Source organism: Nipponia nippon, unplaced genomic scaffold (genome assembly GCF_047370975.1).
Source record: "Nipponia nippon isolate SJK-2023a ecotype South Korea unplaced genomic scaffold, ASM4737097v1 scaffold_1, whole genome shotgun sequence".
Lineage (NCBI taxonomy): Eukaryota > Metazoa > Chordata > Aves > Pelecaniformes > Threskiornithidae > Nipponia > Nipponia nippon.
Window position 1 is genome coordinate 34225703 of NW_028262290.1, and position 12155 is coordinate 34237857.

The 12155-nt window shown below is 36.4% G+C and overlaps 1 protein-coding gene across 8 annotated transcripts in view; it reads right to left on the minus strand.

Annotated features, from left to right (window-relative positions):
* Nucleotides 1–4773: 4773 nt before the first annotated feature.
* Nucleotides 4774–12155, minus strand: part of HNF4G (hepatocyte nuclear factor 4 gamma) — a 60932-nt gene continuing 53550 nt past the window's right edge. For all 8 annotated transcript variants that reach the window (XM_087751199.1, XM_087751222.1, XM_087751228.1 and 5 more), the window contains 5 exons: nt 11101–11188; nt 9139–9291; nt 8722–8958; nt 8116–8238; nt 4774–7720 (listed from right to left, as the gene is read on the minus strand). In XM_087751199.1, the coding sequence (XP_087607325.1) occupies nt 7602–7720; nt 8116–8238; nt 8722–8958; nt 9139–9291; nt 11101–11188 (720 nt within the window). In that variant the 3' untranslated portion in view covers nt 4774–7601. The remainder of the gene's footprint in view (nt 7721–8115; nt 8239–8721; nt 8959–9138; nt 9292–11100; nt 11189–12155) is intronic.

Here is a 12155-nt window from a genome sequence, read left to right on the forward strand (position 1 = left end):
CTCTCTAATTGGGTACCCTTGAGACTAACATCACTTTATTTTTTAAGGGATTTTTTTTCCCATTATTACCCCTATCTTCAAAGTGCAAATTTCTCCTTAAGCATGTGTTTCCTTCTGTAAGTCAAAAGCTGAAAGCTCCAACAGTGTCTTCCTCATGGTCTGGGATTCCTCTCCTGCCCTCCAGAAGGACTCCATCCCTATTTTCATTTTCAAATTATTTGTTGGTTAATGAGTAGCACCTCAGGCTGTCAATCTCTGAACAGGCACAATGTCACAGGGATGGAATATCTGCCTCTATGTATTTAATCACACGATACAATTTTAATCAACCTGCAAAAAAACCCGCATTAAAATAGAGGACAGATCATGCTACAGTTAAATTGTGATTTTGCTGTTGAGATAAAAAATGGATATTAATGTTCATGTTGCAAAAGAAAAGTGTACTTCACAGTACATAAATTAAATATATGAAGTTTTTTATTTTATAATACCTCTGTCTGCATATTTTAGAGTATTGTTCCATTTTATTACATTTCTGATCAAGACTAATGCTCATTAAAAAATCTAATATGACAATGAAAAATTTTATATGAAAAATTCTTGTCCTCTATTACAATTGTTATCTGCTCCACTTTTTGGAAACCACAGCAAATTAGTCTTGGGCCATGGTAATCTTAATTATATCTTGGAATAGATGATGCTGGAAATATATTGAATAAACTCTTTTGGTGAGATTCCCTTTGCCTCTTAATGCAAAATCTCTATGTTCATATGCTTGCATTATTTAAATTACAAAAGGCAGGCATCTGAAAAACTGGATGCTTTGTTGGGCAGTCATATTCATGAAAATTCATTCAGTTGGGGGGGGTCAAAAAAACAGGAGAGAAAAACTGCTTGCTGATCAAAATGTAACATAAGCTGCACCATTTCATTTAAGCAGCAAAATGCATAGACTAAAAAATAAAGTTTTATATGATCTCAAAACTGTGTTTCTATGAATTTGGCATACTTTTAGCTACATAGCAGTTGTAACCCAATCTATTTAGTTGTTTTATTTCAAAAAAAACCCAGAAAATAGGGACCATTCTAATAGGTGACACAAGCACTCTGCAGATCAAGTGGCTGATGCTACTTGTGAAGGAGACAGATGAGAACATTAACAGCTTCAACGCTTTTCTTTTCTCCAAAGTTGTATCAAATTGAAATGTTGGGTCTGTACAGAACTAAAAACTTGACCAAGTTTTTATCTCATCTTAGTTGGCCTGTGAGAAGTATGAAATAAAGCGTGACAGCATAACGCATCAGCTACTACCATGATCACTTTGAGAGGTGACTCTGACTGCTGGCATCGTAGCATCAGCTGGGTGCTCGCTGTCTTGCAGTGTTCCCAGAATGGGGGAACTTGCAGAGCTGCTCCAGGAAAAGTGGTCAGGACATGTGCACATGTAGTTCAGGTGATGCAACTGGCAGGTTCAGCTGTGCCACATGCAATGATGGACACAATGATAAAAGGGGACTGATGACAGTAAGCACTGCCATGGGCTACATGAAGGGTCCCATTTGACTCCCATGGCATTACTGCCCATTGATAAGGAATGTGTTTAAATAACACTTAGAGGAAGGGTCTTTGAGCAGTGATGCAGAACGTGCCCAGGCCTCCCTGCACTGCAGCCCTGTGGAGAGCCAACAGTCTGTGGGCACCTGAGGCCGTGTTGAGCTGCTGGGATATGTTTCATTAACTGCTCAAGAAAAACTGTAAATGAATCAGCTGTTCCAAGTTAATCTGGTGCTTGCAATGTACAGGTGATATACTGGACCACAAACCAAACTATATTGAGCAAAGCTGTCTGATCTTATACCTCACTGTAGAGGTTCTCATAATCCCTTCATGGAATTGATGGTGTTATCAGATTCGTGCAGGCCTTCTTTCCTTCCTCCGTTCACTAAATTCCCTTGAAAGACTATAATACACCTTGTCATATACTCTATTAAAATATTTTTCTCTAACCACTTACTATCATCTCCTTTAACTTCTTAAGGTAATTTAAGTCCAGAGAAACACCTCCCTGACCAATCTTTGTTGCTATATTTCCTTGAAGACATTCAGGATTCTAAAATTGAAACAGCAACTGCTGTCTGTTTGGTCAACCTACTAACAGAATGGCAGAAGAGTTTATGTGGGAGGCCGAACCCCACAAAGCCCCTGAGCCTAATCAGACACACGAGGTTCTCAGCCATTCAAAGAGTGCCCTCTTGCTACAATAAGACTCAGAGAGACCAGCCAGTGCTATTCAGATCCAAGACAAAGAAATTTTAAAAATGTGGATTTCTAGGCTTTCTTCTCTAATCTCAGAGCACAGTGTCTAAGCTCTGAAACCACCCCTTGATCAGATTGGATAAAGGAAAATCTTCAACACTTGCTGTTGTTCACCCCATGAAGCACACCTCATCATGTCAGACATCAGCGGCATTCACCCTTGCAAAAGGAAAAAGTGATGTCAGGCCCAGAATCATCAGCAGTTGCAATTAAAAGCTCTGTTCTGGTGCAAGGTGGTACCACCATTATGTGACCTGGAGCAGCTGTCTCATCAGGCACGGTTAGCGAGGAGGTGACAACCCTCTCATCCCCACCAGTAAATCTAGTGTTGATGTGGCATCTTTGACTGACATTTAACTCAGATGAACTACCAGATAATGTCAGTAGCAATAAAGGGTCCACCACAATATTAAGGAATAAAGATCATTGTCATAAGAGCATTTTTCAGGCATAACATGCTTGCTTCCCCATGTTGATGAGATTTTGCCCATCCTGTTTAGAGGCTATTTAGGTATGCTGGTATTCAACAAGAATGATTTGCCTCTTTCCATCTTGTGCTAGAAGATGGAAGTTCTCTTTCACTGTATAAGTCTTTATATTTCATTTCTGCCTTTAAGTTTTTTACTCTTTCATAGAAATATTTATAATTTTGATTAGAAATCAGGCATGCATTTTAATTTAATTTTTATGGAAGAGATTTTTGAAAATATATTTCCTGCAGTTCAGCACCTTTACACCTCTCTGTAATGAAATTTATATTTTGATTTCATAGGCGGCTCTTTATTTACAAGTAAACTTTCCAATTAATGAAAATATTTGGATTTGCCACAAGACAATAAGGAACCAGAAGGAAGCAGTGATCAATGCCAGCCTTGATGACAACTATGTTCCCTTTCTTTTTATATTACAAAACCACCAGAAGAGAAGGAAAGCTGTTAACAAAATTACTTTAAATTTTGGGGTAAATATTTTTTTTAATTTCTTTTTTTTTTCCTAGGGAGAAGAGAAAGGGAAAGAAGAAAGCTAATGGCTCTACATCAGGGACAATATGAAAAATGTAGACATTTGCAAACCAATACAGAAGACTTATGAAAGACTTACTGGGAAATATGGAGCTAAATATTTTCTTTCTATATATTTTAGCATAAGTAACACAAATATTGGAGGTGCACAACTAGAAATAGTCTGTTGGAAAGACATAAAAAATTTTAGTCAGTCACAGACTGACACACATCCTTCAGGTGAAAACAGAACTGCCAAGTATAAAAATATTAACCAAGAGGTATAACGGATTTTCTTCTTATATTCTGAGAATGTTAAATTTTCTGTCACAGAAGGTTCCTGGAACTCAATAAATACCTTCATCCACATTCAGAATTCCTTAGTTGGGAGGAATTTTGTACAATGATTAGAAATGAAAGCTGATATATCCATCTCTCTCTGTAAAATATACACTCCTGATTCACCTATTGGAGCTGTTTCTAAAGTTGATTTATGGAAATCCTTAAAGAGAAGTCTGTCAGCACTTCATGGCATTAAAGATGTAGGCGGTTTTCCATGTTTTCTCCATTGTAGGCTGAAAAACAAAATCTCTTCTATTCCTTAAAATCATTAACTTCCTTCACCCAAGTCAGCATTTACAAGTAAAGGGCAAAGAAAACCTTCACCTAGGGTAATTAGCCACAGACACAAGTTTCTCAAAGGGACCTGAAGATCACCAGCATTCAAAAGCGAAGCCTCTTCTGCCTTCCACGGCAGCTTTGCCCTGCAGCTCAGCACTCCAGAGTAAAGCACGTGAGCAAAAGCAAACAGCCCAATTCATTGTGTTATTACCAACTCCAATCAAAAAAAAAAAAAAAAACAAACACCTCTATTCAAAATCTACTTAAAGGAAACATCTAACTAAACATACGTTCCAAGGCTGAGGAGATACTGGTTATCTAAAAAAATATATCTTAAAGAATCTTTCTAAAGTTTTCAAAGTCTTTACCTACAAAATAAATAACTGCTTAGTTGTAACTAAATTAGCCTAAATAGCAATGCACTAGGCAATGAAAGGGAGTGATTTGTTAAGTTATCCCTGTCCAGGAAAAAAAAAAAGTCTGTGGAACATATGCTTCATTTTAAACACAGATAGAATTAAGCATGTGCTTCACTTCTTTTCTGAGTCAGAACTAAAAATTGAAAACCATAGCTATGTAATACTTTGCCATGTCACAGTAGAATCAACTAAAATGTTGCCATTGTATTCTTTCATTTGATTTCAATATCCTGCTTGAGCAGGGGGGTTGGACAAGATGACCTCCAGAGGTCCCTTCCAACCTCAGCCACTCTGTTATGCTGTGATACTGTAGAGATGAAAGCATGTTTCAGTTTTATACTTATTCATAACATAAGTAATATAAAGAATTGTCATTGTTTATGTAAATAGTCACAAAATTACCAAAAAGCAAATGTGTCATTTGGATCGTTCATTTTTCTTTATTGAGCTTTGATGAAAAACAGTCCATTTGAAATATTTCCAGCAACCATTTCAATTCCAAATGCTCAACACAAAAACTTGGTATCAGAGTTCAAATATATAAAGTTACATCTCATTATAATTTAATATTTAACAAGGCTAATCATTTTTGATTTTTCATAATTAAGTTTACAAAAATAATGTTACATTTATAAAATAAATCAGCTTTTCCCAATAAATTACAGTGGTGTTCTTATTCAAAAATGTAATATATCATACAAAATAGATAACAACTTTTTGACAGATAAAATACTAAAGTATATTTTTCATCCAGTACATTTTGGCAGTGTGAAAACTTTTTATTGTACACTTGATATCTAAAGTACAGTGTGAAAACTAACCCCATTAAGCTATTATGCATGTTGCTTATATAAGGCAAGCATGGCCAACATGGGGACTGCTTTTTATTTCCACTTAAATGTTTTTAGTCAGACCAATACTGCCACATTTATGCAACTGACTTAATTAATCTGACCCGGTAAAGTCATGAAGATCCAACTTGAGCCAAACACTCTATGACAAGCAGTGACCCCCATCCGTCAACTTTTCTGCTGTTCAGTATCTCTCACGCATGCTTTACCTTTGTGTTTCCCCACAAAGCATTGGTGACCAACTTGTAAAAATAGCACAGTCCAGATCGCCCTAAAGTTAATGGCAAAACTTCAGTACTTTATTCTGTCATAAAAACTCATACTAAAAGGGACATGTAAAAAGAGCAATGCATTGATAAAAAATAAAGAGTAACCAGCAAAAAAACACTCTAAAAAACAACAGGTAAACATTAAGAGCTACTGTATGCAGACTTTACAAAAGCAACTGCTTTAAAATAACATAAAGAAACACAGCATCTACTTTGTGATAACTGTATTCTCATTAAAGCCTTTTGAATGTTCAGGTCAGCTCAGCTTTTACTGTGATGCATTTCCTGCCTGCAAAAATGTATCTGAAGAATCATATCAGTTTGTTTGAGCAACTTTTAAAAGCAGAGGTTTAACTACACCATCTTTAGATGCGGTGATTAATTCAGGTGTCTGGTTCAGGATGATCAACATCTCACCTTGCCAAATTTCTGACTCGACTATGTTTTCTCTTTTCAATAGTTCAACAAACTGCAGTATTTTATTCTCTCTTTTTTCTCTGTTTCTCTCTTACGTAACTTCTGGAAAGAAAGTCTACTTTAAAGTACTAAAGGAAAATCATTGCTGTCTGGAATAAATAAAATGTGGAAGGTGGTGATTTTCTTATGACATCAGTATTGTATGAACAACAGATCACTTTATATATCATAATAGATCATTTTCACAAATTGTGACTGAGCGAGTATATGCCCAAGTGAGCATGTGTCACAGGGTCCCCTTTGTGCAAATCCACAGAGGGTCCAAATCCAAATGGGTTATTATAGACTCCAGGCACAAAACTTAGTCAATATTGGATCCCCCCAGACTCAATGGGGAGGAAGAACAGCTGGAGAAGGGGGCTCATCACAGTAAGTCATTTCATCCCAAGCTTCTGAAAACTCTTAAAAATCCAGAGAATGAGTATTTGGTGTGCTGGCTATCTTCTGGCTTGAAATACCATGGCTCAAACCCAGAACATCTGGAGGTGAACTCAGGCACATCTGCTGCTTGTGTTAGTAAGCCATACCTCTCCAGAGGTACTACATAACTACAACTACTCTGTAAGTGAAGTTTAGAGTGATTGCTAAAACATGCATTCACCAGCCATTTAGGCAAATAAACACAATGGCTACATTTACACTAGTAAATCAAACAGTACGAAGTCTATACTCCAGCCCTGAGGTCAAGTGGCATGGTCTGGCCATATTCCTAGTTACACTCTCTGCGTCCCTAGAGCAAGGTGGCCATATCCATAGTGCCTAGTGAAAAGTGTCCTAGATTGGCCTAATTCCCTAAATGTGCCCAGAAATTGTTTGGGAGAGTACAAGTTAGTCCTTACCAAAAAGCACATGAGTCACTGTTCTAACAATTTAGCAATATAAATGCCTGCACCCATGACTTGGCACTGTCCAATTGACTGATATAGACATTACTGCGTATGTAGATTTTAAAAAGTCCTCAAATATATTTGCACATAGCAGGCCCTCTGATTCATACAAATAGGTAAGCAGGGAGTATTCAACTCTTGGTGAATTTTTACTTGAAAGAGATGGTTCTTTCAAATCAGCATTTGTTTTTAAATTATTTGGGTATTTCTGTCCATTATTTTCTCCTTTTTATTTAATACATGTGTTTTGTTTTGTAGCCTACTGTTTTACTATTTAAGGAATCTTGGCGTTTGTTTGATTAACCCGCTTTTTCATGCCTACAATTCACAGCTAAACAAGCTCTAACAAGTTCTGTCACAATGAAAAAATTATATACACATCTAAAACAATAATATTAAGACAACTACTAAAACAGAAAATAAAAAATTAATCTGTGCAGTTGAAAGATCTAAAAATAATATCAATCTCTATACATATTTGTCAGACTGCAGTGTCCACAGTTACAGTTGTACATGGCAGTCAGAACAGTGAGTATTACTTTCCAAATCATGAGGTGTTTTAAGAAACACCCACAGTAGTGTCTCCTGAGGAAATAATTACCTTTATCATCCTGAGATTTTAAATGTGCAAGTGTCCTACCAATTCATGTACTGCATAAAAGAGAAGGAGGGAGGGAGGGAGGGAGGAAAGGAAGGAAGGAAGGAAGGAAGGAAGGACAGATGGACGGACGGACGGACGAGCAAGACAGAGAAACATTATCACAATGGTTTTTGTTTCAAAATAGATTGCTGTGCAATGACTGAAGCCTGATTTGTAGACATTTTGTATTCTTGCCCAGAGCCTTGAGGAGGGGAAGGTAATGGAGTTTCTGGAGTTGCTGAAAAAGAATGTAGAAAGAATTATGTATTTTTATATTCTGGCCTACTCTGCATACACATATACCTACTACTGCCCCAAAAGGAAGTTCTGTTACATTTGGCATGCTAGGTAAATAGGATATTTTAATTATCAGAATTTTTAGTTTATTAAAAATTGTGCATGTGAAACCAATGATACATCAAAATGGTGCTGAATTTTTAAAATTAGATTAAATTCAGGTCAAAGTCTTTCACTTAACACTGTTTATACACATACGTTTTTAATGCACAATTATTTTAATTTAAGAATGATGATGAAATAACTCTATGAGCACTGACAGGCCACCATTCTAATTAATATTTTTAACTGTAACAGTGAAATGTTATGATGGAAGGCTAACTTGCAATTACTTACAAATCTGTTCTGTATGTACAGGAGCAGACATTGAACTTATAAGGATAGTTTGGCCAGTTAATGGATCTTGGGCTAAGTGAGGATGTACTGGATGATGCAGATGACTGGGATCATTAGAAGTACCTGCAAAAATAACATGAGCACATATCAATTCAAAAGAGCATGTTGTCGCCAGCAACTTTTACTGCAATAATTACATTTCTGTAGAGCAAATATTTTGATTGGCTATTTGAATAATTGTCTCTGGGTATTCATTAAACAATTTAACCAGACTTCAACCATATTAAGCACTTTGTTTATTTTCCACTGTTTTGACTGCATTAACAGTGAATTTCATGAAACATTTGTAAGGATTCTTCCATCTGCCTAGGGAGTTGTATGTCTAGATACCCAGCAATGACTGAGAAGTACACACCACAATCTGAGGTTGTAGGACTGTAACAAGATGAGCAGCCAAGACAAGAAGGCTTTAGCTAACATATGACTCAAAGCTCAGCCAGCAAGGCAGTGGTCAAAGTACTCGCTTACATCATGATTCCCTCAATGTCCCAGTATGCCAAATTCAACATAATACAACATGGTAAATTTAACAAGTTGTTAGCTTACCTCCCAGTAACATTTCCTGAAGCAAACTGTCAATTTTAACAATTCCAAATAGTTTAACCAATTGTATTTGCTCAATCATTTGCCAAGTGATGCTCTGGAGTGTAGGCAGTAGAAGCAGAAGTTCTCCAAATCTTCCTCGGGAGTCATACTGACGGTCATTAATATAATCCTCTAAACTGATTTGGACTTGGAACCGCATGTTCTTAATCTTCATTGGATTACTCAGGCCCTTTGCATCTTAAAAAATGGCAAAAACTTAAAGTCAAGGCAGATTATGATTTGGGAGGAGCATCATACTTTTTTCATTTTATTTTTTTCCATACAGCTAGATAACATGAGCAGATGCTACATCAACAAAAATTACTTTCAATATAATCACGTATACAATAATTGTGAGACATATTTTTTAAAAGGTACCTGGATCAAAAAACACAATCGCTTTCAAGCAAGCGTATTCATTGTCATCTATTTGAATTTCCTGGAAGGGTCGAACTAGTTCATCTAGAATCCGATTTGCCACTCGGCTGATCTCTACTTCAGTACTGTTGCGATGGATTATGTAGTTGTTGCCTTGGAGAGAAAGAATACCAACATATGCATTGATATAAAGACTTTGATGTAACATACTAGATGTAGCCCATTTTCAAAAACACCTTTTATTTTGCTTAATCACATTAATTTTTTGTAAGTAATAACTCTCCTTTGTATCATACAAAACTCTTCTTTGCAAGTAAAGTATATGTGCAAAATACAGCTGTCACCCAGTAAATAATCTGTGCATGTAAATATGCCAACATGTACAGTTACTGATTAGTCCACAAGACTGAGGGCCATATTTGAATGCACAAGCATGGAGCAAGTAGGCCTTTATCTTTACATAATAGATAAATATAATGGTAAACTGATCTTAAAATTTCATCTTCCCCCATTAAAATAATACATCCCAAACTGAATGATCAGGATTTGTCAATAGGCAAAGAAGCCTTCTTCCAGAGTAGGCACCAGCAATGTTTCTAACAGATGCTTCTGCTACTCCTAATAAAATTTAGAAGCATCTTAGAATGAATGAATGAATAGAAAGAATGAATTTTCCCTGCTCTTTTAATTCTAAATTTTCATTTTGGGGAAGTCTCCATCATGGCATCTTAATTCACCTTCTGTCCAGAAATCATCTAAAATAAATGGTGATAACAGTGGGAAAGCCACAGAGCTTCCAGAAGCGACCAAGCAGTTTTTGAAAGAAAAGCTGATGATTATATCACAAGAGATCCATGCCAAAATGACTCATAAGCTATACAAATATCTACCTCCAAATTTCAGAAATAAGCTTGGAGCCTCAAATTGTTTCTCCTTTCACTATATATGCTGATGTTGGTGATGTTGACTATAATTTTCTGCTTATTATTTTCTCATTATTTGTCCTTATTACCTACTAATCCCAATAAAACTGCAAATATTTCCTTTTTATTTCTGTTAAATTTTTCAGTAAAACTGTATCTAGAGAAAGAACTAGGTTAAGCAGGTAATTTGTATAGTTTTTAATTTGAAAGGATTGCTGGTTAGAGTAGTATCTCCACAACAAGCCCTTCCTGTCCCTGTAATGTTATGATATGTGTAACAATAAATTCAAGCTGATTAAGAGCTATGAAAGGCAGGCCCAAAGAGGAAGGGGAACAAGTAGTGGAAAACCCCTTTTACCACACCACTAGTGATGAAACTAGTTTGAGTCCATATTGCAGACAGTCTTGCCTCACATCAAAAATCCTGTCCAAGAAGACCTATGCATTTTCTCACAAAACAGCCCAAGTGCTGCACATATTTAATGAGACCATTTTTGGCAGGGTGCACTTCAGACTGGCAGAGTACTGTGTCAAACAACTCTAACAAATGCCTCGGCACATCACTATACACACAGGCACACATCTTAAGCCTGTAGGGTCTTCTCTGCTATCCCTGAATGGCTCTTGGGAAGGCTCCAGATAAATTATTTTCATAAAACTGAAATTAGTACATAGGCTACAGGTTGTCTGATCCTCTCTTAAGCAAAGGTTTTTTATGGGTTTTTTTGTTGTTATTTTGTTCTGGTTTTTTATGGGACAACGATGCAGAAAGGATGCTAATGTAAGGAGGCAATTTGCCAGGAGCTCCCTTAAGTTGTGGTTTCTGGTATCCAATAAACATTTAGCTGTATTAACTCACAGGAAACTGTCTACCTGCTTTGGCTGCAACAAGGCACGTGACATTATGTCATTAATAGCTATTTAGCATTCACAGAATGCATTGCTTTGAGTGTGCCAGAACAGCTGTCCCACTTAAGTGATTACGTGGTTGCTAATGTACTATATCATCATTATTAATTAAAACAAAACGGATATTTACCTAAAAGTAAAATGTCCTTATATGCCATGGACCGTTTTGCTGCTCCAAGCAACAAGTGTTCCCCAGCATGTGCTCTTAGCAGGGCAACCTCAAGAAAAAAACAGCAGACTCATTAGAAGATAAAGCAGTAAGTTCCAATAAAGGCAAAATAAATGAGGATGCATATTACCATGAGTGTATTGAGCTATACGTACATGTTTAAGACTGTTAAGATTCTAATATAAAATGTAAAGTGAATGTAAAAAATTTAACACTGTACTAACAGCACACTATAATTAAATTGTCATCCTCTGTCACTTCTAGCATTTGGTCTAGATTTTAAACACATGGCTCTGCAAAATACTTCTCAATAAATGTAAATACTTGCATTTATTTCCTAGTGCCTATTCCCTTAACAAAGTTTTTTCTGGAATTTTAAGTTGACACTAAATATTCCAGTGGGCTGGAATGAACTGTTAAATTCGACACTATCAGTGTTTCATTTTTCTCACCTTGTACGAAAAATTTATGTGGCACTTAAAAGAGCTTTTTCCCCAATAAAGCCAGATATGCTAAAGTATCCACTACTTACAACAAAGAAGAAACCTGATTCATACCAGGAAGGCACTTAAAAATGTGGTCATTAGTTTACTCTTTGTCACCTATTTACTTTCCTTTAGTTTTAATGTCTGCTTGAAACCAGCTTTGGCCTCTATTTCCTCAAGGAACTTCTCTCTTGGCAAGTAATTCTTTTCTTATGAAACCAAGCCAATACTTTATGAGTGATGTAAAGGTACACAGCACCTAGGTGCTAACTAATGTGTTAAGACTTTTCAGGTTCTCAGTAAAGTTAACGTGTCTGCTCTGGCCTGCTCTACAATTTGTAAATCAGGCTGATTCCCAGATCAAGAATAGTTTGTTCAAAACCCGATGGTTTATTTTATAACTAAATGCACAATACGCCTTAGAAAGAGGCTATCACAAATGCAAAAGTGGCATTTGTTTTAAGTTCCAATACCTTTGTCACTACTCTTCTAAGGTGCTTAAGGTTCCTTAGTATTTCCCAACATGTTCTG